This window comes from Apus apus, chromosome Z, assembly GCF_020740795.1.
Source record: "Apus apus isolate bApuApu2 chromosome Z, bApuApu2.pri.cur, whole genome shotgun sequence".
Lineage (NCBI taxonomy): Eukaryota > Metazoa > Chordata > Aves > Apodiformes > Apodidae > Apus > Apus apus.
This window is the reverse complement of record NC_067312.1, coordinates 23,009,735-23,024,572: the sequence shown is the minus strand read 5'-3', so window position 1 is coordinate 23,024,572 and position 14,838 is coordinate 23,009,735. Positions and strand designations below refer to the sequence as shown.

At 36.6% G+C, this 14,838-nt stretch overlaps 1 protein-coding gene across 7 annotated transcripts in view; it reads right to left on the bottom strand.

The window, feature by feature from the left end:
- Window positions 1–14,838, bottom strand: part of ERBIN (erbb2 interacting protein) — a 122,002-nt gene that overhangs the window by 31,275 nt on the left and 75,889 nt on the right. For all 7 annotated transcript variants that reach the window (XM_051642630.1, XM_051642631.1, XM_051642629.1 and 4 more), the window contains 5 exons: window positions 11,379–11,435; window positions 4,623–4,686; window positions 2,859–2,933; window positions 1,476–1,620; window positions 1,028–1,100 (listed from right to left, as the gene is read on the bottom strand). In XM_051642630.1, the coding sequence (XP_051498590.1) occupies window positions 1,028–1,100; window positions 1,476–1,620; window positions 2,859–2,933; window positions 4,623–4,686; window positions 11,379–11,435 (414 nt within the window). The remainder of the gene's footprint in view (window positions 1–1,027; window positions 1,101–1,475; window positions 1,621–2,858; window positions 2,934–4,622; window positions 4,687–11,378; window positions 11,436–14,838) is intronic.

The following is a 14,838-nucleotide window of genomic DNA, read 5'->3' as shown; positions in this document are numbered from 1 at the left end:
TATAATTACTCCTCTACACAGGTTAATTAATCCAACATTAATTTAATCTTTTAATTAATACCACTATTAATTACAAATCTCAAATTTAACTAAAAATCAAACTCTGAAACCCAAGAGAGTTCAAATCCAAGGAAAATCCTTTACTAATTGCCTAAAATGTGGTTTTGATTGGTTGTTGGTTGGTTGTGAAGTTTTTTTGTGAAGTTTTACACTGTCCTCATGAGAGAGTATTCAGTGAAAACAAAGGGGTCATGAAATGTTTGTGGACTACATGAAAATATGCTAGTGCACAGAATGGAAAACATTCAGACTGGGACAGAGCACAGCCAAAAAATAGTGGAGTGTAGTTTCTGAAAAGGAGAATAATTTCTAGAGTCAGATAGTGAACCTAAAAATCTGTCAGTGAAGAGGTATTTTGTAAATTCTGACAACAAAAGATAATCTACATTAATCACAATAGGAGAAAAATTAATTGGAACAAATACCCTTGATTTGTATAGCCCTCAATTTTGAACGAGTTGTTTTGCCATCATTGGTGAGTTTTAAATTAAATTGCTGAACACCAAATTATACACTAAAAAGTCATGCCGATGAACAGGTGAAAAGCCTCCTTATACTACGAAAAAAGATAAATTTTGTGTTTAGACTTAATTTTCACAAGCTTTTTGATAGTGGTTAATAATTTTCAATATTTACCAGAGTCACATCTATGTTACTGTCAAAAACAAGTTTCAGGCAGCTCACTGCCTTCTTAAATATCTTGTTTTCTTTCACATTCAATTACTCTTTCATGAATTGGTGGCTGCATTAATAAGTGACAAAGACAGGTCTTTTGACATTAAATAATACATAGAGAATATTTTTGTGGCAAACTTGAAGATATAAAAGCACTTGCTTTCAATTTTATTAAGACATTAACACGAAGAAATGAAATCAAGCAGGTGTAAAAATATTAAAAAGAGGAGTCAATGTTACAGAAAAATGTGGAGAAAGGCAATTTAACCTTTTATTCAGATGAAATACCTACCCCCCTATGGAGTCTGGCAAATAAATTAACTGGTTTTCATCAATTTTAAGTGTTGTTACCTTCTTTAGAGAACCTGTAACAAAATTAAGAAGTCAATCAAAAAGGACATTTGACCTCATTAAGCTTAGCTTTAATTTTAAACCCAGGGAAAAAAAACCAAAACAACGGGTAAGCAATCATGTCTTCTTTATTACCTGGGGGAGATTAAAGGTATTCTTTTACTCCATTACAGTCAACAGTTTCTCATCCATTTACAAAGTAATGTATAAAGTCAGAAATGCTCCAAAATTACTAAATATTTTATTAGTCAGCTACATATTGCAGCTTCATCCAAAACTAGTACTTTTAATAACTGAAAAGATGCTTTAAAATGTCATTAATCTATTTTCAAGTGTTCTGTGTCTGAATTATAAGGTACTAAGAACACAAAATAACTGAAAATACAAACCAATAGACTCTGGCAGTTGCTGAAGAGAATTACTGGATAACAGTAGGTCTTGCAGGCTTTCACAACCTGAAATACCTTCTTCAACTACTTCAATGTTGTTTTTAGAAACATCCAAGTAGGTCAGTTGCTTCAAAGTGCCTATGAACTACAAGCAAGAGAAAATAATGCGTTCCAGGAAGTGCAAGTTCAATACAAAAAATCCAGCAGGTTTGATAACAAACTGTCTCAAGTTTAATGCCAGATGAAAAGAGAAAACCTGTTTCTAGTGCTGAAATACACTTTTATGCAAAATATCCAAGCTTTATAATGAAATATTTTGCACAGATATGCACAGTTAATATTTTTTTTCACACACACAGAGACACCACAGTTTCTTCAGGTCACTAAAGTCAGTAATCTGAAAATTCAACAGTTGGACCAGTTACCATGAATCTAGGAAAGTGTTTTAATGCTTATTCTTGCCTTTTGTGTAAAACTGCATCCCCCTTAACCTCAAAACCAACAATTAATCCCTAATTGTACTAAACTGAAGAAAAAAGCCAAATATAAGCTTGAATTACCTTTCCATATGAACCAAGAATAAGCTTAAAAGATTTGTGCAAGCTACCCTACTGAAATCTTCACAGAGAAGATGCAGTCACTTTCATAAACACAGTTTTACTGTGAAGTAGAAAAGTTTAATACATCCAGTTCACTCTTCAAGTAAGAATTAGTTGAAGTGAGGATAGACAGTAGAGAATACTACAGGAGAGAATTCTTCATGCCAGAAGACTACTAGTGATTTTAAGTATGAAACAGAACAGCTGCTTCTCAAATTTCAAATACTAGTTTACCAGAATATGAGCAGAGGTCCACAAGTACTGCAATAATAGGTCAGCCTGGACCCCATGTAATTCTAAGAGATGTCTGGAACCCAGATTAAGAGACCAAATATTTTCTCAGGAACTGGCTGTTGCTGCCTGTATACACGGCACCTGAGCCGGCACAGCTTGCTTTACAGCTGTGCCCACTAAAAATTTTCAGAATATATTTATCCTGTAAATTTGTGCCTGCTGTCTAATATAAAACAATCACTTTTTGGAAGGACCGCTCAACCCTAAATTTGATCCAGAATTTGATGTAGGATTTTTACCCTTTTTCTGAACTGGAACATAATTTTTAGCTGAAAAAAATGTAACTTTCAGTGAAAGAAAAGCTGTGTACCCAGCTCTCATGATCCATGACAATTTCCAAGTGGATTAGCTGAGCATTTAAGGGGCACTTAGCCTTTTGGGTTTAAATAACATTAAAATTACATAGCAACTTTAACATAGGTGATTGCTGACAACACAAATACCACTGTAAATGAAAATACTAAATGATTAACACAGCAAAAAGACTTACCCCTGGAATAAGTGTCAGTCTATTACCATCCATCCAGAATTCCTTTAACCCACTCAGTTGTTCAAGTACTTCAGGCTGTAAAGGGAAGCCATTTTATAAAAACTTAAAAAAAATTATAGTGAAAGGCTAAAACAACTTAATGATTCATCTGTTGCACCTTTAATTACAGTCTTATTATAGCTGTTACGTACTTTTTTTCCAATGGTTTCTCAACAAAAATCCAGATAATTCACTTTAAAAAATATAGACTAGGCAAAAATATGCTAAGAACCTGATCATAGCACTAAATAACCCTCACAGGAAGTGGGTTTGATTTTTTGTTTGTTTCTTTGTTGTTTAAGAAAATATTTTTAAACTGGAGTACACAATAAATAAATGTTGTGTGTATAATTTCTTTCATAATGAAGGTGGTCTAACCCCAACTCAGAAGAACTTTAAAACCACAATGATTTTGTGCTTTTCAAAAAGAGAAACTAATTTTCTAGCAATAAAGAATGCATCTTCATTACAGAAGCAAACTACTCTATCCATGAAGTGAAGCACAGGATTGTGCTTCTATTACAACGTCGTGTTAGAAGTAGCTTTTGTGTTAAGGAAAGACTACTCCTTGGTAAACATCCGTATTGCATAGGCTTTACTATTTAAACTTCCCTCCTGAGAAAGTATTACAAAACAGGTATATTAACAACTACAGGTTCAGATAAATGCAGAACTCAGTTTTCTTAAACTGTGAATATTATGCATTCCTGCATAAATTGCAGTCCTGACTCCAAATTACTCAATTTTCAAGAGAAAATCTTGTGCTTTTACCAAAAGATCTTAACAAACTAAGTTACCAGTAGTTGACTTGTAGCTAAAAGGTTAGGAAAGATGAAGCAATCAGCCAAAAATACACCAACACAGTTAATTTTGCAGCTTATACTTAGTTCCTGGCTGTTACGGCTTAACGTGGGCCTGGACATCTTAGTTTAAGGCTCCTACACGAATGAGAATGTGGCTGTAATGGAAACACCTAGAGGTGTAACAATACTAACAAACAATTCCTGAAATAACACTTCCCTATCTGCCAAACACACATCTAGGCAAGTGTTCAGGTCTGCACAATTTACTGATACATAAAGACCTGACTTTATTATATGGTAGGTCAGTATATGGTAGGTTCTGCTATACTCCTAATTCCTTTATCCAGGAATGTATTTGTAGAAGCAGAGAGATATTAGCAGAGATGACTGTAAGTATAAGAAATATTTGTCCGTGAGATCATGAACAGGAAAACAAGTTGATCCATGCTTAAGGACAAACCTGAGCACCTCAACTGTAAAAACTATTTTAAACAATATTAAGATGTAAAATTAATATAGTTTCCCTTGGATCTAAATAGTAGACAATAATAAAATAAGGCTATGCACAGCTTATACAGAACTTAGATCATGAAACACATGGTAACCAGTAAGTGTTTAAAACTTATTATAAGCCAATTATGTCTATAATTCAAACACATACTACAATTAATTTTTTACCAGTACAGTAACCACCCTATACGACAGAATGTTATTTTCAAACTGAGGAAAAATTTACTCATACGCATCAGAACATACACAACTTTTAATAACAGGCTCAGTAAAGTCGTATAAGCTATAAATGGTATTTACTCCGTAGTAGAGCTCTCAAGCTGGTGTTTACATGTTCATATTGATTATAAATGATTAAACAATAAAGAGATTGATAAAAGACACAAAGCTCTCTTAGTAAGGTGAAACTCACCACTTCTGTGAATTCATTACTTCCTAAGTCCAGTCTCTCCAGCTGAGTCAGTCTGGACATGGTTCTGCACAGAAGAGGATTAAGAAGGAATTATATTTTAAAAAATAGCAGTTACACACAATCTTCCCATATTCATACAAATATATTATTTTAATCAGTATCAAGTAGTGATAGACTGACACCTAAACGAAGTCAAATTTTCACACATGTTCAATGAGGCACATCTTAATGATCATGCCAGCTGCTGACTGTGACACAAAGAGTACACCACAATGCACCTGCAGATTAGTTTACAAAAACTAAAGGCCACTAGAGCAATCTTTGTTTCTCTTCTTTTAAGTGCTTCAGCTTTTCAACACAGTCACAATGAGTCTTCTCAACAGCCAAAGGCTGGTTAACTACTTGTTTCCCTCTCAAAGAAAACTACTGTCTAATGATCAGGTAAAACAGAAAAGACCACTGTTGAATCACAGTAATCAATAATATGTTTCTGCCTCTCCATGCTGCTGACAAAGTTGCTTCCATATGGTATGGCCAGGGAACCTAATTATTACTCTAGTCTTACAATAAATCAGATTACTAAACTGCATTGTGTGACACATTAATACTCTTTAACCCAACTTAGACCAAAGAAGAAATCAATGAGTGAAAAAACCTATTATTTCAAGCTGTGTTTTGGCAACAGTTTTCTTCCATTTATATTTACTTTGAGGACCCCACCAAGATTATCCCCCACTGCACATGGTGATTTACAGGGTCAGTACTCCTGTCAAAAGCAGTACTACTTAAAAATATTGTCAAAGGGGCAGTGAATCCCTCATATGACATTATGTTCTCTACTTACTTAATAACAGATTTCCATAAAAGAATTACTAATATCTAACATTTTCAAATATAAACTGTTTGTACATATTACAAAATTCTGGAAAAACTAAATAGAAGAACTTCTAAATAGTAGTCTTCTATTATCAGAATAAATGTATGAACACTACTGTTTTTTAAAAAACATCCATGAGCACAAGATGCTGTAAGCAGCTATTCACAGATTCAGTTGTTCTTAGAGTACACAATTACAGCTGTTCTTACAGTACACTCCTACAGCTGTTCTGACTATACAGTTAAAAATAACATTCTATTTAAAAATGCCTTATTTATTGAAAGTGAATCAATGTGATTATTTGTATTATTCATTAAACAATCTCCAAAAAGGATTACACTCAACATTTGTCTGAAGATATAATTTCCATTATATTACAGTAACTATGCTTGGAACAAAATATTTTTTGCACATATAGTATACACAGGGTTTAGGGGAAAGTCCTTAACTCACATTCCCACTGCCTCAGAGAAGAAAAAGAAAAAAAATACATTAAAGACTCAAGAGAAACTTTTCCCCTCGTTTCTTGAAGCTAATAAACATTATGATTATCAGTAAGTCAACCACTAAAATTAATTTTCCAATTCTGACATAAATTATCTAAGTCCTTCTGAAATACTGCAAAACTGAGTTTCTCAAAGCTTTATAAGACAATGCCAATACCGATTTTAGTGCCATATGTTGGTAATAAATTTGCTGTAGCTTGACTGATGGCTTCAGTTTAAAAAGGTTTCAGATTTCTTCTGTTTCAAGCCATATTAGTTAGGCTATGGGCTAGCAGAGAGAGCAGTTCAAAACTCCACTAATTATTTAAATTTCAGCCTAAAAAAATAGGTTAAGATCACAGCTATGTCAGATCGAATTTGACACATCAGTTTCCAAATAATCATTTACTGAAAAATGCTTATTTTAATACATTTATAGTCCTTTCATTTCAACAGCTTTGAGACAGTGTCTTAATTTTTTATTTGAAATTAGTCTTTAGGTTAGAAATAAATATAGATTTTTAAAGTGAAGGAAAGAAAATAGGTAAGACTAAAAAGCCGAAACTACTTCAATCTTATTGAAGTGAATTTTGTTGAGGCTGAACTGAAGCAAAGTCACATGGAGTTTTTTACAGTGGCTTGAGATTAATGGTATTTTTTCTGTTTAACATGAAACAGAAATTTTATTTTAATAGTTTGGTATAGATTTTAAAAATTAATTAATTAAAAAAAAAAAATCAGTTTGCCAGACCAAAACATTCCAAGGTTTGAGTGATTTTTTTTTTCCTTTCTCCTGTACAGCAGTGAATTCTGAGGCCAAATAGTTTACACAGATAACACCAGATTCACAGAATCTTGAGAATCTAAGCAATAAAGCCCCTCTGCACAGCCCAATTACACTAGATACAACAACACTATTCCAGTCCAACCCAAGTGCTTCCTTTCCTTTCTATCCTGATAGTGCTACACCCTTAATGCCTCTAAGGCAATCCCAAGTTGACATTCTTAATTTATCTTCACTGTCTTAACTAAAAATAAAATAAAAACACTGTTTCATCACAGATCCTGGTCTTACCATTTGGAACCAGAGCAAATATTTGCAAATCTCTCTCAAGTGTCTGGAAACTTAATCCTGATAGTATAACAAATAACTTCACTCATTTTGGGCCCTTTTCCTTGCCAAAATGTCTGTAATCTAGTAAACACATCAACTCAACTGTAAAACATACACAAATGTGTTTGCAATCCAGGGCCCCAGTTGTTTTCCTCCCCTTCCTTAGAGCCCACCTGATCTGTAGCACTTTTAGCTATTCTATAACTAATACCTTTGCTTTTCTTTATTGTTTATAGAGCAACTATACATTCAATCAAAATGCAAATAAAGCTTCCAATAATTTTAAATTAACAGGAAAAATTCAATGCCGAAGACAGAACACATGACTGGAAACAAAAAAGACTAGATCACCAAGTTATATCTGTTTCTGTCATAGGCAGGACACTATGTAATCCCTTCTATAAACTGAAAAAATCTGTTTCATATTCCATATTATTGAACTTACTGGCCAATCAATCCAACACTAAAGGATCACGTAGCCTAAAGTATGCCTCAGATTCTGATGCTGTAAAGAGTCAGCTTCACTGAAGTCAACACCAAAGATTACTACAAGTAGCATACAATTGAAGAGCTGTGTGTGGTAGCAAGATTGGGCCCTGCCTCGTCATAATTACATTCTGAAATGACCTGCTTCTCTAAAAAAATTTACTCATTCTATTGATAATTAGGCAAGACTGAAGTTTAAAAAAACCCACAAAACCCCAACTTTTTATATTTCCACTGGACCATTTTCCCAACTTTCAGCAACCTACCAGATAAATGCCTCTAAAATAGTCTCTGCATATTTTTTATTTCCTTTCAGAAGGAATATTTTCATTGAGCTGCTTTCCATTATAATACTGCCAGTTTTGCAATCTCTGGCTGTGGATAAGCTCCAAGCAAAATTATACATTTGGCACAAAGCAAGGTTGATTTAGTGTCTTGGCATTAATTACCCATTTTGATTAACAGTCTTTCAAGTGCTTCATGCTTTAGTGTTAAAAATTATGTGCATGCTCAATTCAGCAAGAAGGCTGACTTTGTAGAAATTAATCCAAATATATTTCTCATTACAAATATGAAGTAACTGGCTGTAAATGTGTCTTGGGGCATACTGGTAGTGGGGGAGGGGTCACAGGGTAGCTCCTGTGAGAAGCTGCTGGAAACTCCCCCAGCTTCAAAATCTATTCCTATCTATTCCTAGCTGAGCCCATTAGCAACAGTGGATGCACCACTGTGATTAATGCATTTGAGAAAAAAGACACTGCTATATGACCAGCAGAGGAGAGGGCGAGGTGAGAGCAATACCTGAGAAGAGACACCAAGGTCAGTGAGGAAAGAGGGGGAGGAGATGCCCGAGCAGAAGTTCCCCTGCAGATGGCAGCTGTCCTCCAGCAAGCCAAGGAGAAGCATGGTGGAGCAGCCCAGGAAGAACAACAGTAGAAGAGATATGGACCTGCAGACCATAAGGGACCACAGTGGAGCAGATATGGACGTCCAGCCTGTGAAGGACCATGGTGGATCAGATGTGGACCTGTAGCCACAGAGGACCCCACACCAGGGGAGGTGACGGTTGCCGAAGCAGGCTCTCACTCCATAGGAAGCCTGCACTGCAGAAATCTCTTCTTGAAGGACTGAACTTCAAGAGAGGGACTCATGTTGGGGGAGTTTGTGAAGGACTCTCTGCAGTAGGAGAGATCCCACACTGGAGCAGGTGAAGAGTGTGAGGAGTTCTCCCCATAAGGAGGAAAGAGAGGCGGAAACAACATGTGACGAGTGTGAGCCCTGTTTCCGTCCCCCTGTGCCCTGGGGAGGGAGGAGGTAGAGCAATAGGGAGCAAAACAGTTTGTGCCTGGGAAGAAGGGAGAAGGTTGGATGAGGTATTTAAGATCTGGTTTTGTTTTCTCTTTGTCTTACTCTGACTTGATTGGCAATAAATGAAATGTATTTCATTCCCAAGGTGAATCTGTTTTGCCTGTGACCATAACAGGTGGGTGAACCCTCCCTGTCCTTGTCTCGACCCACAAGATTCTAGTTGGATTTTCTCCTCCCCATCCCATAGCATAGGGAAGGGTGAGCAAGCAGACACATGATTCTTTGTTGCTAGCTGGGCCTAAATCATGACAATATGAAAATATTTAAAAGGTGAGAGTGTCAGAGGAAACAAGAAAAGAGAGTTGCATTCTATAGCAAAAATATTAGCATGTTAAGTTTTATTAGCTTAAAAAAAACCAAACATCCTTTGGATTTTTTATGCTCTTTAAAGTTCTTTTTAAAACACATGCTCAGGTCTGGAAAACTGTGTTAAGTTTGAATTTCACATCAGCTTCTGTTCTAACATAATAGTTAAAGCCAGGCCATGGATGCCTTTGTTGGCCAGGTCACCTGCTTCATGGTTGTATTATCCCAAGGGGCATATGCACCTGATGCATACTATAGACAAGAGACCACAATCAATTTTTATCCCCAATGTACATGAGACATAAACAATACACGTTTCCAGTGCCTCACTGTGGCAAAATGTGTATTAATGTGATTTAAAAAAAAAAAAAAAAAATTAAAATTGTTTTGATAGCTTTAATCTCCCTTAACAACAAGAGAATAATAAAGGTGAGAGCTCAGCATGTACTGTATGGAGATGCTGCAGGACATCTTCATGACAGTTGTTGTTTAGTTGTTCAACAAAGATGAAATCCTGAAAATACCGGTCAACAAAATGCTCCCAGCAACTCCAACAGAAGCTGTGTTTAGTTTAAACATATTACAGCATTTGTTTAAATGTCCCTTATGACAAGAGACCCTTGTAGACTACTCCTTCTAAAATATCTCATGTAATTCATGCTATCAGTGTTAATTATGACAATTAACATCAGGGTAATTTTTTAAACAAAATCTGTATCTGCTTTAAGTTTTAATGATAACCACTGCTTCTCAGCAGTAACTTAACTTACGGAGCTACTAACTCAAATTACATGTCCTCTTTTTTTTCTACAGAAAATCTGTGACAGCAGAAAGAACAAAGTAGGATAGAAAATATTTATATTACATGAACGAGCAGAATGTTTCACACTCGCAAGATTTGAATTTGCAGTCTCTGATGATATACATTTCATTCCAGATATGAGTTCTGGCATCTTTATACAGTAGATTCAGTACAATACCTAGGCACACAAACCAGGAATTCCAGCAGAACCTACTCCTTGATCATGTCTTAGGCATTGAATTAGTCACTAATTATACAGCTGCTAAGAAAACTGGCTGTTGTACTTGAAGGTCTCGCAATTCACACTGTAGCCTATTGCATGCAAGTCTCTGATAGCATAAAAGCTGGACAGACTGAATAATCAATTGTTAGCTCTTTCTCTTCTCCACCAAGACATCTTGCATCCACCAAAACCAGTACATATCTTCACCAGTTTCTGTTGCCAGAGGAAGGCCCCTTCTACAGTGCACCACAACATATTCAGGACTCTACAGCTTGTTACTCACATCCTACCTTTGTTATCTCTTTTTCTTCATTGACATTTTATACCTCTGTTAACCCTCTCAGACCTTCAAGGGTCCAAGTCAGAAAATTCAGAGCATTGCTCTGCCTCATAGAAACAGCAGGAAGTGCAAGAACATCAGCCTGAGCTCTCTTGATTAAATGAGTAAGAACTGCAAGTCAGAACAATGCTAGGTTTTATGACACATTCAATTGGGTTTACTGTTAAAACAAATGTTGTAAGAATTTCCAGAACTATTTTACTGTTGCAGAAAACACATCTGAAGAATATGCTGCCATTATGTTCAACAAGACTGTTGCACCACACAACAGACAGGGTGTAACAGATTCCATGCAACATGGTAACCATGTTGTTACTTTCTTCATCCCTCAAGCAACACCTTAGTCTGAGACACTCGTCTTCAGAACCAGACCCACACTGGCATCTGGGCCCCTACACAATACAGTGTGCAAGAAACATCGGACATCTTGGAATGATCATCCTGAGGGGCCCACATGCTGATTTAAAAGCTCCACAGGTGGATTAGAAATCTGCAGAGCTGGACAGGAGCAGAAAAAAAACCCAACCAACCACCAAACAGATCTCCAAATAGGCAAATTTCTGAATAGGCAGACCAGTCAGTATGAAGCAAGATATAATTTCAGCAGTATGAAGAGCAAGTTCCTCGTGACAACTTTGTCCAGTTACTCAGTTACACATTATCTATGTTTTACTTTTCATTATGCACTACATTATTAGTATAACTATGGAATAAACCCCTCCCAAGTATTTTAAATATATGTCATCCATACTCACTTTGGCAATATTTTTAACTGGTTTTCTCTGAGTTCCAGTATCTGGAGTTTAGTTAATCTGTAAGAGAAAGGCATAACAAATTATCAAAATATACTCTAGGATAAAAGCAATCTCTGAACTTAAGATATACTGCTTAATTTCAGACAAAGAGCTACAAGTTTGAAACATTTCCTTCTGTAAAAAACAATGTTTTGTGCAAAAATCTGCATGTTATTTTAAATTAATTTATTCACTGGGGATTGGTTTTGGTAAAACTGCAAACAAACTAGAACCTGCCGGCTTTACTACAACTGCGTAAACATATTTGTTTGCTTTCAACCTAAAGATTTTAAAGCACTCACTGGATTCATTAAGGGTACATATTATCATTATACACAGAAGTACACAGGAAGTAACAGAAGAAAGGTAGGAACAGTCTGCACAAGTTAAGATGCTGAACATCAAATACTGGCAACATATCAAACTCTTTTATATGAAAGCCTCACCAGAGGAATACCTATGATCTTCCCCATGATAAAACCAACCTTTAAAATTAATCTTTGATTTCCTTCCACATTGTCTTTCTAGTCAGCTTCTTAATCCATTTTGATATTTCTGTTAGAAGGCAGTTTGACCTTTATTTCAGAAAATCCTTGGTCACAGGATAAACTACCTCTAAATCCCAAACTCAAATAGTTGGCCAAGATAAGTTCAAAGCAGTTTTGACATTCAAGCAATGCACCACTTCCAGTGGAATTATTTTTTTTTAATCAGGACAGCAGTAACAAGAATATGTCTTTGATAAATGAAATGCAGAAACTGAGTTTGGTTTAAATGCAGATAGGATCATAAAGACGAGTTCTGTATGTGACCCAGTAACAGCTCTCAGAAAACACAAAAGGGCATTAAGCTCCCTGACTCAAAAAGGGCCTAGTGAACAGATCAGTCTTTCCTGGAGGTGCTTAATGGAGTACATTTTAAGGACAGAAAAAAACCCCCTAATTTTAATTAAGTAGTAAGAACTATACTTACAGTAAAAATAGAAAGCTGAAAACAGAATTTACTTTTCCTCTAGCAATTCGCTCATTTTTTTATGCATCTGTAAGTAGCAATCTGCCATGCCTATCAATAACCTAAGAATATAACAGTCACCTTGAAACACAGGAGAGGTGAACATAGCCAAGCACTGCAAGCAGTACTTGCCATCTGGTAGCAACTGCTGGAGGGGAACCACCTCTCCCCAATGTCTCAGAGAAAAAAACAACACCCTCACCATGCTGAAAGAACACCCTATAAAAATCCAGTTCATGGTAGTATCACTGCTATCAATCTACTGTCCCAAAAGCAGTGTCCTCCACCCAGAGCGCAAAAAAGCAGATCCACACACAGAGTCAGGATACTTGCTTTAATATCCAGTCTGTGCAGAAAAGGGAGCAGGGTGGTATTCCACATAGTAAGCTCAGTTTCCCAAAATGCAAGTGCTAGTTTAATACACAGAAACATGAAAAATAACTTTATCTGTAATCGTATTCTGTCACTTGCATGATTGGCTAACTAGTTCCTCGCTTCTATTTAAAGTGGCAATGCTTAAAAATGTCACTACACATGCCAAAAATTTCACTACACATGCTCAAAGAGTAGGGGACTTTTTGTTGGTAGAGGTCCCTCTAGTCTATGGGTGGGTATTTTAGTATGGTATTAGTACATTAATAATGTAATGTATGCTAATAGGGTGAATCTTTTTACTCAGTGTCTACCTAGTGCTCAAGGCTATAAACAAGATACATTGTAGGGAGTACTCCTTTCCATTCCTCTCATCTGTTTGAAGGCCCATCTCAAGGAAAGGCTGTTGGCTATTTGGGATGTGTTTTTCTCTAACTGGGACATGTTTTTTTCTCTAATTCTTGTTGCTTCACTGTAAGCTCTGATTTTTTGTGTGTGTCTCTTTTGTTCTCTTTTATGTGATTTTATTTATTTCAAGTAATAACCAAGATCAATTCTAGGACATTAATGGAAAGGCCTTCCCAGCCTTCTTATCCCACCTGCATCCTGAAATACCAATTTGTAACAAAACAGAACGTGTTTAAGCGCCCTCAGATTTGAATGGTCATTTTGGTCTTGGACTTCTGGACCCCAGAACAATCAAATATTGCATTAGACTTCATTTGATGTTTTGCTTTGATTACAGGAAAAACAGCAACACAGTTTGTAGTTTTTCTTTAAAACACATGCATGCAGCGAAATTTCTCAGTTGTAAGCACTAGAAGCAAGTCATCCTTCACATGCTAAACTATTTATGTGCATGCCTGCACCATGTTAACTTTAGCCAGAACTGACTGCATCCCACTTATAATAAGCTAATTCTGTGAACTTAAAGATTGCCTTTGGCGATAGAAAGGTTCACAGCTTTGTGACCTTGCTTCATGTTCTACTTTTTCTTCAACTAACTCAAAGAAATTAGATACACAAATACAAAATTTCATCTGTGTAGAGCTACACAGAGGGTACTAGGGAAACACTTTGAAGCTCTCCTGACTGGGAGAGACAGACTGTGTCTAAACCAGTAGTTTTCTTCCAGTAATTGATGGGAAATACTGGATCGAAGCAACTTTCACTTTTTCTGTTATTGCATGGGTCCACTCTGTCCTGGTGAGGCCACATCCAGTTCTGGGCTCCCCAGTTCAGGAGAGACAGGGAGTTACTGGAGAGAGTCCAAAGGAGGGTGACAAAAGATGACTTGGGGATTGGAGCATCTCTGAGGAAAGGCTGAGAGCTGGGACTCTTTAGCCTGGAGATGAGAAGGCTGAGGGGAGACTTTATCAATGTACTTAAGTATCTAAAGGGTGGGTGCAAGGAAGATGGAGCCAGGCTCTACCCAGTAGTGCCCAGTGTCAGAACAAGGGGCAACAGGCACAAGCTGAACATGGGAAGTTCCATTTAAATATAAGGAAAAACTTTTTTACGGTGAGGGTGACAGAGCCCTGGGACAGGCTGCCCAGGAAGGTTGTGGAGTCTCCATCTCTGGAGATATTCCAAACCCACCTGGATGCAGCCTTGTGGAATGTGCTCCAGGTATTCCTATTTCAGTGGAAGACTTGGACTAGAGGATCTCTAGAGGTCCCTTCCAACTCCAGCAATTCTGTGATTCTGTGATTCTGTAATTCAAGTTTAATTTAATAATACCCATCAAATACTCAGCATACCTTCTCTTTAAATTGCTGATGTGAAACAGCCATGCTAAGCGTATGAACTGCTATATCGAAAAACTGGAGTTCAAGCTGGAAAAGAAATACAGACACAGAACTAGCCCACCTACACTATAGGAAAATTAAAAAGTCGTAGTGGTAGAATATCTATTTCCTGTGCCATTCTGTCACAAATATTTGTCATGATGTGGAGGACAGCCCATCTTCTGCATCCACATAAGACTAAATAGATTCAATGGAAATACACTTCTCAGCTTGAAAAACCCACAACCACA